At 34.8% G+C, this 10,816-nt stretch overlaps 1 protein-coding gene across 1 annotated transcript; it reads right to left on the bottom strand.

Annotated features, from left to right (window-relative positions):
- Nucleotides 1-6,567: 6,567 nt before the first annotated feature.
- LOC107638692 (tonoplast dicarboxylate transporter) lies at nt 6,568-10,264 on the bottom strand. The gene is made up of 6 exons (XM_088485755.1): nt 9,709-10,264; nt 9,133-9,610; nt 8,079-8,122; nt 7,879-7,974; nt 7,062-7,575; nt 6,568-6,961 (listed from the first exon to the last, which is right to left on the bottom strand). Exons 1-6 carry the CDS (start codon nt 10,153-10,155, stop codon nt 6,891-6,893), a joined length of 1,650 nt encoding a protein of 549 aa, XP_088341881.1. The 5' UTR covers nt 10,156-10,264; the 3' UTR covers nt 6,568-6,890.
- Between the last annotated feature and the right edge of the window lie 552 nt (nt 10,265-10,816).

The following is a 10,816-nucleotide window of genomic DNA, read 5'->3' as shown; positions in this document are numbered from 1 at the left end:
GTTATTCTGTTCTTCTTTGTGGAACAGAAAAAAAAAAAAGACTTTCTGCATATAGTATAAATAGATAAGGGGAGAGGGGATCTCCTTGACAAAGCCCTCTAGATAGTTTAAAAAAAAACAATAGGAGAACCATCCACAACAACAGGATAAGAGATGGTAGACACACATTCTTTCATCCAATTAATCCATTTATCAGAAAAACTCAACTTTTTCATAACAAACCACACAAGGTTCCATTTCACCTTATCATAGGCTTTACTTATCTCAACCTTTAAAGCTAAATCATAATCACCATAGCTTTTAGATTTAAGAAAGTGCATGGATTCATGAGCTACCATAATGTTATCACTAATAAGCGTCCTCAGATAAAAGTGCTCTAATTGTCACTAATGATTCTATTCATGAGAGGCTGGAGTCTATGTACTAAGATTTTAGAGATAATTTTATAGAAAATCGTACTCAAGCTGATGGGTCTAATATGATTCATAAACATAGCATTTGGGATCTTAAGAATGAGACAAATTTGAGTATGATTGAAACCTTTGATAATATTGTTACATTTAAAGAAGTTTTTCACCGTTTTGCACATTTCTGACTTGATAACAACCCAATAAAATTGAAAAAATTTAGTTGTAAAGCCATCATCTCCCAGGGCAGCATCTGGATTAATGGAGAAAATAGCTTTTCTGATCTCTTCATCTGTTACTGGCTTAGTCAGATTGTGGTTAGTCTCAGCTGACACTTTTCTCCTTAAATCACCTAGCACATCGGAGGGGTCTTGAATATCCCCTGCTAAAAACAACTCCTGAAGGTATCTCTGAGCCCTCGCCCCTATGGATTCTGGTGTGGTACACCATAACCCATTCTCGTCTTCTAGCCTCCATATCTTATTTTTTCTGTTTCTGGCCTGATTCTAGGAATGAAAAATTATAGTGTTTTGATCCCTACACTGCAATTACTTCACTCTAGATTTTTTTCCAGAACCTCTCTTCTTTAAGATAGGCTTCAAATAACTCATCCCCAATCTGTAAAATTTTAGACTTCTCAACTAGCTCCGGATGCTCCTTCAAAACCGTGAGCCTGTCCTCCAATCTCATAATCAATTTCTTACTATTATTCATACCAGAAGATTACCACTTCACCAGTTTTTATCTGCATAATTTTAGTTTTTGAAACAGCTGGTACATAGGAGATCCTTCTATATAAATTGGCCAAGTCTCTCTAATTATTTTATCAACCATCTCTTTCTCACACCGTCTTTCTTGGAATTTGAACCTCCTCTTACTTTTCATTATTTCTGAATTAGTGATCAGCACGAGAGGCCTATGATCTGATCCCGAGTCCTCTAAATGAGCAACAATGGCCATTGGATATTCTTCTCTTAGTTTTTTAGAAATTAAAGTATGGTCTAACCGTTTTCTGATTGCCCTTTTTTGACAGCTGTGATTCCACCAAGTAAACTTTTCACTTGTGAAACCCATATCCATCAGATCACTCCTATTAATAAATCTCCGAAAACTCTTAATAGATTATAGAGATTTTTTTCTGCCGCCCTCCTTTTCGTTGTTTGTCAATATTGCATTGAAATCCCCCATAACTACAAATCTATCTCCTGTTTGATTGAGTATGTTGAGCAGTTTATCATATGGATTCTCTCAGATTTGATTTATACTGCTTAGGTGAACTCCCAAGACTTTTCAAGTGATCTATCTTTCTTGGTCATCTACTGAAACCCATATAAAGAAATCCTTCGTCATCTGGATCTCCAATTTCACTCTATCCATCCATCCAACAACCAACCCTCCTGCCATTCCATGCGGATGAACATGGTAACTCTTTTTGAATCCACACGTTCTCATCTGCATCTCTACGAACGAGAATATGATGTTTTGTCTCACATAGATACATCACCTCGGGAAAATTGAATCTTTGGATCCCTTGAATGTTGTGAATTGCCAGGGGTTTTTCCAAATTCCAGCAATTCCACATCATTATCTTCATATCGATGTGGGTGTCTGATTTTGGTAGCACCCTCCTCTCTTTCATCAACAGCTTCAATTTTACTACTCATCATCTTACCGTCCTGCCATTCCTCCATCTCCTCTTGTCTTCTTTTAGTACCAGCAACATTTTTATTATTCTCCTCAATAGTGTTCTTCCTTGTCAGGTATTTCAGTTTAGGTCTCTTGTTGCAACCTCTGTTTTTTTGTTGAATGCTGCCAATTTGAAAACTTCCTATTTTCTCCCGTTCTCCAGTTGCACCATGAGCAGCAGAAAATGCTTGTGTTCTATATTCTACCTATTACTGATTTTCAGCAACGGGGACTTATCTTGCTAAGGACTCACTTCTTTCTATTTCTGAGTAGGAGAGGTATGACTCCCATGATTCTCTATTACAACTAGTTGAGAGAAGCTTTTAATGAGGCTAGTTGGTGTGGGCTTTCTGATACGTGGTCAAGGGGCATTTTTGTCATCTTAGAACTAAGGGACGGAATGATAATCTTGTCATATTCAAGGATTTGAATTCTAGAAGAATTGTGCCATGTCAGTCTTGGACATCTAGAAGACCAAGAGTCCGTCTCAAAAACAGTGGTGTTGAAAGGGCAACAATTCATAAAGCCCATTAGGTTAAGGCAACACAACAAGAAGCCCAATAAAGCTTTTCAAATTCAATGGGAGGCATATTTTATTATTTAATTTTGAATTTTTAGGCCTTTATTTTAAGTTTATTTTGTTGTTAGAGTTTGTTGGAAGGTTTGATTTACTTTTGATTTGTTTAGTAGTATTTTTTAAGAATTTTAAATTTAAATCAATCTGATCTAATCTAATAAGATCAAATTTGATTTGAATTAGTTATCATATCTTTAGGATTTTAAAATTTAAATCAAATCTGATCTAATCCAATAAGATCAAATCTGATTTAAATTAGTTATTTTATCTTATCTTTTAGCTAGTTTGTTAGGAGTCTATTTAAATACCTTTGATGAGACAATTTACATAACTTTGATGAATAATATTTTCTTAGTGCTTTATGCACTTTTTTTAGTGTGATTAAGTGAGGTGAGTGATTTGCTTCGCTTGTTGCATGGAGAAGATTGAGTGATTCAATTTTCATCCCTCTGATCTACGTTGTCAAGGACAAGTTCTTTGAAGGTCTAATAGGGAATCCTTTCCAGTCACCTAGGTTGCTAAGAACAGGTATCTTAGAGGTCTAGTTGAAAAATCTTTATCTATCTTTTATGTTTTCGCTGTCTCTTTATGCCAATAAATTCCTCTTCTTGATGCCTTTTTTTCTTGTCCCCCTTCCATTAGGATTTTAATACTTCGAATGTATTAAACCCCAACATAATTCTTATCATCTGGTATGTTACAGTTGTAGGTAAATTTTTATTTATCTGCACGTTCTAGAATTTTGTTTAGTCTCATTAGTTTTCTTTTTCCTAAAGAGTTAAAAAAAACAAAAAGAGTCTTAAAAAAATGTTTGCGTACTACGATAGTGATGATGAAGGAAGTTCATATGCTAAAAAGGGTTCTCAGTTGCAAATTCCTGCCTTCAAAGGGAGGAATGATCCTGAAGCGTATTTTAAATGGGAAAGGAAGGTATAATCAATTTTTGCAAATTGCATCTTTCAGAGGAAAAATTGGCTTATAGAACCTTTTTTCCCTCTGAAATGATGCAATTTGCAAAAATTGATTCTACCTTCCTTTCCCATTTAAAATATGCTTCAAGATCATTCCTTCCTTTAAATGCAGGGATTTGCAACTGATATAAGCTTCCTTCATCATCACTATCACTATCTTAATACGCAAACATTTTTTTTGCGACTCTTTTTGTTTTGTTTTTTTTTCGTTTTTTTTTAACTCTGTAGGCAGATAAATAAAAATTTACCTACAAGTAACTGATACCAGATGATAAGAATTATGTTTGGGGTTTAATACATTCGAAGTATTAAAATCCTAATGGAAGGGGGAAAAGAACGGCATCAAGAAGAGGAATTTATTGGCATAAAGAGACACAACGGAAATATAAAAGATAGATAAAAGTTTTTCTACTAGACCTCTAAGATACTTGTTCTTAGCAAACTAAGTCACCGGAAAGAATTTCCTACTAGACCTTCAAAGAACTTGTCCTTGACAACCTAGGGTGAAAATTGAATCCCTCAATCTTCTCCATTCAACAAGCGAAGCAAATTACTCACCTCACTTAATCACACTAAAAAAACGTGCATAAAGCACTAAGAAAATTTTATTCATCAAAGTGATGTAAATTGTCTCACCAAAGGTATTCAAATAGACCCTAACAAACTAGCTAAAAGATAAGATAGGATAACTAATTTAAATCAGATTTGATTTTATTGGATTAGATCAGATTTGATTTAAATTTTAAAATCCTAAAGATATGATAACTAATTCAAATCAAATTTGATTTTATTATATTAGATCAGATTTGATTTAAATTTAAAATCCCTAAAAATACTACTAAACAAATCAAAAGTAAATCAAACTTTTCAACAAACTCTAACAAAACAAACTTAAAATAAAGGCCTAAAAATTCGAAAATAAATAATAAAATATGCCTCCCATTGAATTTGAAAAGTTTTATTGGGTTTTTTTTGTTGTGTTGCCTTATCCCAATGGGCCTTATCCCTTTCAGCACTACTGTTTTTGAGACGAACTTTTAGGCTTAGTTTGGTAAAGCTTTTACTTTTTAAAAGTAGTTTATAAAAGCTAACTTTTAAAATATGGTTTTTTAAAAGTTATAGCATTTATGTTTGGTAAATCAAATTAAAAATTGCTTTTAATAATCACAAGCAACAACAATTACATTTGGTAAAATAGCTTTTAAAATTTAAAAATACTATAATAGACATAAATGCAAGCATTAAATTTGAAAATTAGTTAACATATGAGGTTATATTAGACTTTTAAATTTTGAAAAACACAAGCCAACTTTAAAAAGCTCTATCTTAGGTGCTTTCAAAAGTACGCCGATCTTTTAAAAGCTGCAAGCACAAGCACATGATCTTTTTTATTTACCAAATACAAAATGAGGAGTTTGAGCTTTTAAAAAGCACAAGCACCTCTTCGAAAAGCTTTACCAAACCAAGCATTAGTCTTCTAGATGTCCAAAACTGCCATGACACAATTCTTCTAAAATTCATATTCTTGAATACGACAAGATTATCATTCCGTTTCTTAGCTCTAAGATGACGAAAATGCCCGCTCACCACCACGTATTACTTTTGATTCGCTTGCTCTGTTTCAGACTCCCATCTACCCTTGGTAGGGTTGAGGTTTTCCTTTAGCTCCTCTAATTTCCTCCTTATTAAATCAGCCTTCAGATCCGGTTTTCACCTTTCCTTTTTATTTTCCTGATCCTCCAAAAGTTATAGTATTTTACTACAGTTTCTTGTTTCGTGGCACAAAAAACCACAGAAGCAACAATAAATTCCTAATCTTTCATATTTTAGAAGGATTATCGAAACTGTTCCATCAGGACTAGCTATTTTAATTGATTGTTTCAGGGTATTTGTTACATTCACGTTAACTCAAACCTTCAACAAGTCACCAAAAAAAACCTTCAACAAACGATCCTCTCTAGGTTTCATTAAAAACAAATCCGCCTCCAGCACTTTCCCTAACCGTGAACCCACCTTCTTTGTCGCTTCCTTTGTTTTACAGAATTTAAGGAACCCTATAACTGAATCTACATTGGGATATTTGAGTAATTCTGTTCAGCAATATTCATGTTCGAATTCCATCTCCTTAGATAAATGATGAACTGTTTAATTTAAATAGCTAAGAAGATCCTCATTTCACTCTAACTACATCTGATTCCTGTAAAAAGAAGAATTGAAAAATATTATCTCCATAGAATTTAATCCTAAGTCCCTCTCGGTGATTCTAGATAGCCTCGAAGACTGCCTCTATCGTCCCTGAACTAAAATTTCTGTCTACCATGATCCTCCCCATTGTGCTACGGTGACATTCTTCCATACCAAATTTGATATCTTCATCCTCCAGGAAAATTATTTTTTCTCCTAGGTCTTCAGTATGATTCTGATCTCTCATTCTCATCCTTTCAATTCTTAACATTGTAAAGACACTCAATTGAAAAACACTCGGACTATTATTATTAATTTTCATTCGTTGATTATTACCAAAAGACACTCAACTCTCACTTTATTTTGACTTTTACGCACACAAACTCTAGCAGTCACACATTATTTTGAAGTTAGCCAGTCACTTTCTATTGATTGTATTATAGATCTATTTTGTATGTTATTAAACTTTGGTGTGCCATTTGGATATAATTTATTCACTGCATTTGAATATTTGATTACAAATCAATGACAAGTATCTATCATCGTTGACTGGAAAATATAAATCGCTAATTAGACCATGTCATGGTACAAGAGAGAAAGAAACCAAATCAAACTAACACACTATACTAAGTTTTAATGAAATCATTACAATTAAAATATAACCACAGCTGCAAATATACACAATATATTATAGGAAATTGAAGATTCTTTGAACTAATTGGATTGCAATTTAACATACGGATTATTGACCTGTAAAACAAATCTTCAATTTCTTTTTTTATTGGTGAAAGAAAACAAATTACAACATAAATTGATAAAATCTTCTCTTCCAGAGAACAAAGATATAAATTAAAATCAAGAAACAAATAGAGACGGAGATCTTTCTCTCCCTTCTTTCTTTTTTCTTTTTCCTATTGATATACTACTATGTACAGGACAACAGGGAGGGTATTTCTTTTTTTTTTTTATCTTCTTTTTTTTTTTTTCCAATACTTACCTATATATATATATGATAGACACACCAAAAACTTTACAAACCAAGTTGGAATTTGGTGAAGGAATCAATCAAGTCCGTATAGGAGCTTTTACCTGTGTCACCCATTGAGTTCCATCATTTGTTCCAAAAACAACACTCCCTGCGATCGAGAGCAAGACTTACAACATGAGTATCATTTTTAACCAAATTACTAAACTTATAAATATTTAAAAAAATGAATTATTTTAAATGTAACGCACCTAGTGTGGGCATGAGAATGGACAGGACGACAATCCCGGCAACCTTAAGAGGGACACCGAGCTTAAGCATGTCCTTAATTTCAATGTGACCAGTGGCAAATCCAACAACATTTGAAGGTGTGGAAGTTGGAAGCCAGAAGGCAAATTCGGTTGCAATTGCTCCCGGAACCATAAGAAGAAGAGGGTGCACATGCATAGTCCTAGCAATGTGGTACAATAGTGGCACAATAAGTGTGGCAGTGGCATCATTGGAAGTTATGAACTCGGTGATTATGCTACTAATTAGACTGACGGCAGGTGCAATTGCCCAGAATGGTGCATCTTCCAAGAAATCTATGGCTCTTGAAAACACATCTGCTAGCCCACTAGATTGCACTCCATCTGCTAAGGCAAAACCAGCTCCTAGCAGTAATATTAGGTTCCATGGTAACTTCTTGCATTCATTCCAGCTCATTAGCTTCTCCCCTTCTTGCTTCATGTTTGGGATTATGAACAATAACACAGCTACCAAAACCTACATCCAATGCAATGTTGTATAAAATCCTTCTCATGATATATATTTTCGCATGATATTCTCGTACTCGACAATTAATTATGCATACGAGTGAACTGGTTACTCGACCAATTCAAATTGATTCTCATTTTATCTTTATTTTCTAATAAATTTTGTTATAAATATTTTGATTGGGAGAAAGTTACTAAACCGAATTTAAAGATATATGCATAAGAGATCAAAAATCAAGAAACACATACACCAAGTCCTATCTCTAGATTGATAACTTTGTTGAGCTAAAAAGAAAGTGGACAAGGTACTTACACTAACACTTCCGTCACCAACAAGGTTATTGAATAAAGATCCCCATCCAGGAATATCATCCGTGATATTTCTAGTCATCCATAGTAAGATCAGCAGCTACATTATTATATTCATCATAGATAACTCCTTGTTATTAATTATATTAATGCCTTTGTAAACAAAATTAAGGAATTGGAATTTGAATTTAGTCTCACACTCACCCCAAAAACAGACAAGACCATCTTCTCAGCAAAAGACATTGGACCTGTAATCACCCCATTACATAATCCAAATTAAAATTGCATAAGCTTCTACTTCTGTAGCTAATATTGTTATGTGTTGATTAAAAATGCAGTTAGCAGTTTCAATGGGATAGGCAGTTACCGATTTGTCCTTTACTATTCTTTCCAATCAATCGTTATTTCATGTTTAGTTTTCCAAGTAATAAACCTCGGAATTCCTTGTTCAATTGTATCACTATAGCTTGGCTAGAGTTTTGCAATATGTAAATAGGTGCGTGGAATGATGATAAATGCATCTTATAGTGACAGTGTGACACTTAAGTCTGCTAAGAAATAATTGAGGGCATATTATTGAATATGTTAAGCTGTATTAAGAGTTTAATTAATTTCAGTAGTTGAAAACATATCTAACTGTCAGATATTGAATGCGTATTTAAAAAAAGATGAAGTTTTACATCCTTGAACTCCCCCGTGGACAAAACCAAGTTAAACACAAACACGTGATCCACCTATTTTTCAACATCATTTTATTTAATTATTGATAATTGATTGATATATACACAAAAAAAAATGGGAAATGGATGTTCTCCATTTTTTTAACAATAGAGGAAGTAAAGTGTGATCTCTCACCATCAATTTTAAAAGTGAGACCAATAATAAATATAAAAGAAGGAACAATGAAAGATTAGAGATCACACTTTACATTGTCAATTTTTTTTAACAATTGAGAACATCTATTCTCGGTAACCACTTCAAAAACATGGAATGAAAATTGGGGTGCATGTACCATAAAAGGAAGAAAAAAAATAAGATGGAAAATTGTGGTCCACTAATTATTATTTGGTAAATGGCACCATCGAGGGGTGAGGCTTTAGCTTTAGGCCATAAAAAAAAAATAAAGAAAAGAAAAAACAGCAACTAAGGGTGACGCTTTTGGTCCCTATACGTGCCACATAGTTAGACACACATAATTCATGAGGATGAGAGGTAGAGTAGAAAATATTAAAAAGAAAGCGACAAATAAAAGAGTTACCTAGAGCTTCAAGGTCCCTCCTCAAGTGGGCTTTTTCCAAGTAAGCAGACAAGGCCCGGGCCGAGCCCTTTTGAACATAGAGGGAGCACATGATGCACCAGAAGGCAATGAGCAAGAGAGCGGCGACAGGGAAGCCATAGAAGAACCAGGTGCTGAAGCTAATGGGCTTGGCACCAGGCACAAGGCTCTTCCACATCCCAATCAGAATAAGGTTGACTCCCGTGCCCGTTAGCGTGCTTATCCCTCCGATGGGTGTAGCGTACACCACAGTCAACACAACTGCCCTGCTGAACTTGTTGACCGCCTCCGACTGCTCGCTGGGCGGTGGTAGCCGCTGCAGGATACCCGTGGCCACCGGCATCATCATGACCGCCGCCGCCACGTTGTGGAGCCACATGCTTACAAAGAATGTGGTGGCGCACAGACCCATGAGTAGCATTGCTGGGTTTAGCGGGTCGCCACAAAACAACAGCGTTACCTGTGGGTCCCATGTCATGTTCCCAAATCCCAATAAAAATTAATTTTTTTGATAATAAAGATGATGATCCTAATGAAAAGAAGAGAGTGATGACTCACATTCAAAGCCAATCTTCTATGAACGTTGTATCGTTCAACAGCGAGAGCAAGAATGAAACTACCCAAAACAAGGGTGATTACATCGTCCATGTAAGAGTGAGCAACACTATCCGCAGAACCGATTCCAAAGAGAGGGAACAGGAACAGCGGGCACAACGAAGTCACCGGCAGCGGCACCGCCTCCGTCACCCACCACGCGAATACCCATGCAATCACCGCCAGCATCTTCACACTACTTGCCGGAGCATCCTTCAGCTTTACCAGCAAGCATATCAGCAGGGATAGCAAGGGTCCTAGGATTATGTACAAGTTCTTCAGTGTTAGAAATGATTTCAGGGTCATCACTTGCTGGTTGCTGTTGTGTGATGCTGAATCTTGGACTGGCAGCAGTGGTGCTTTCATGCCCTTCTGCTGCTCCTCCACCGACCCCGTGTCTTCTCCGCTCATCTTGGAATATGCTGGTTTGGGATTTTCGGTTGTATGTTGTAACGGGAAAGAATCATTATAGGAGATAGGTTGTTATATACATATATAATAATTGAGTGCGTGTGGGGCTTTATTTCTTCAATTTTCACAAATCACAAGGTACCATGAAGTAGGCAAATTGGTTTTTTTCTTTCTTTTTTTTTTATATAAAATACACCTTACATGATAATTTTACAACGATTACAATATATTTAAAATTAACAAATTTAAATTGGTCTAGTAATAGTTAATTTATTAATTTGTTTAAGTAATGTTAAAAATTTAAATTCTCTCTTAAATATGCAGTCATCTATTTGATAAAAAATAAAATTTTAATTTACGAAATTGTTAATTTGTCGGATATATATATATTGGGACCTTCAAACGTTTACACAAACAAATTATATACCATCCAGTGACAATTATAACAGCTGAAATTGAATTGGATTCTTATTAATAATAGTTTAGATTGTTTTTTGTCAGTCCTGCATATGATTAGTTTCTGGGATGAGATTATAGTTACAATTTAGTTAGAATTTCTAACTTGAATTACTTGAGTGCATTGTGCGTGGATCATTTTAATTGAAGAACGCTGTAAACTGTAGCATTGAATAGTAATTTGGAGCGACTTATAATAATGTAT

This window comes from Arachis ipaensis, chromosome B4 (assembly GCF_059453495.1).
Source record: "Arachis ipaensis isolate K30076 ecotype BB chromosome B4, ASM5945349v1, whole genome shotgun sequence".
NCBI lineage: Eukaryota > Viridiplantae > Streptophyta > Magnoliopsida > Fabales > Fabaceae > Arachis > Arachis ipaensis.
The sequence above is the reverse complement of the archived record's forward strand: the minus strand, read 5'-3'. Positions and strand labels throughout refer to the sequence as shown.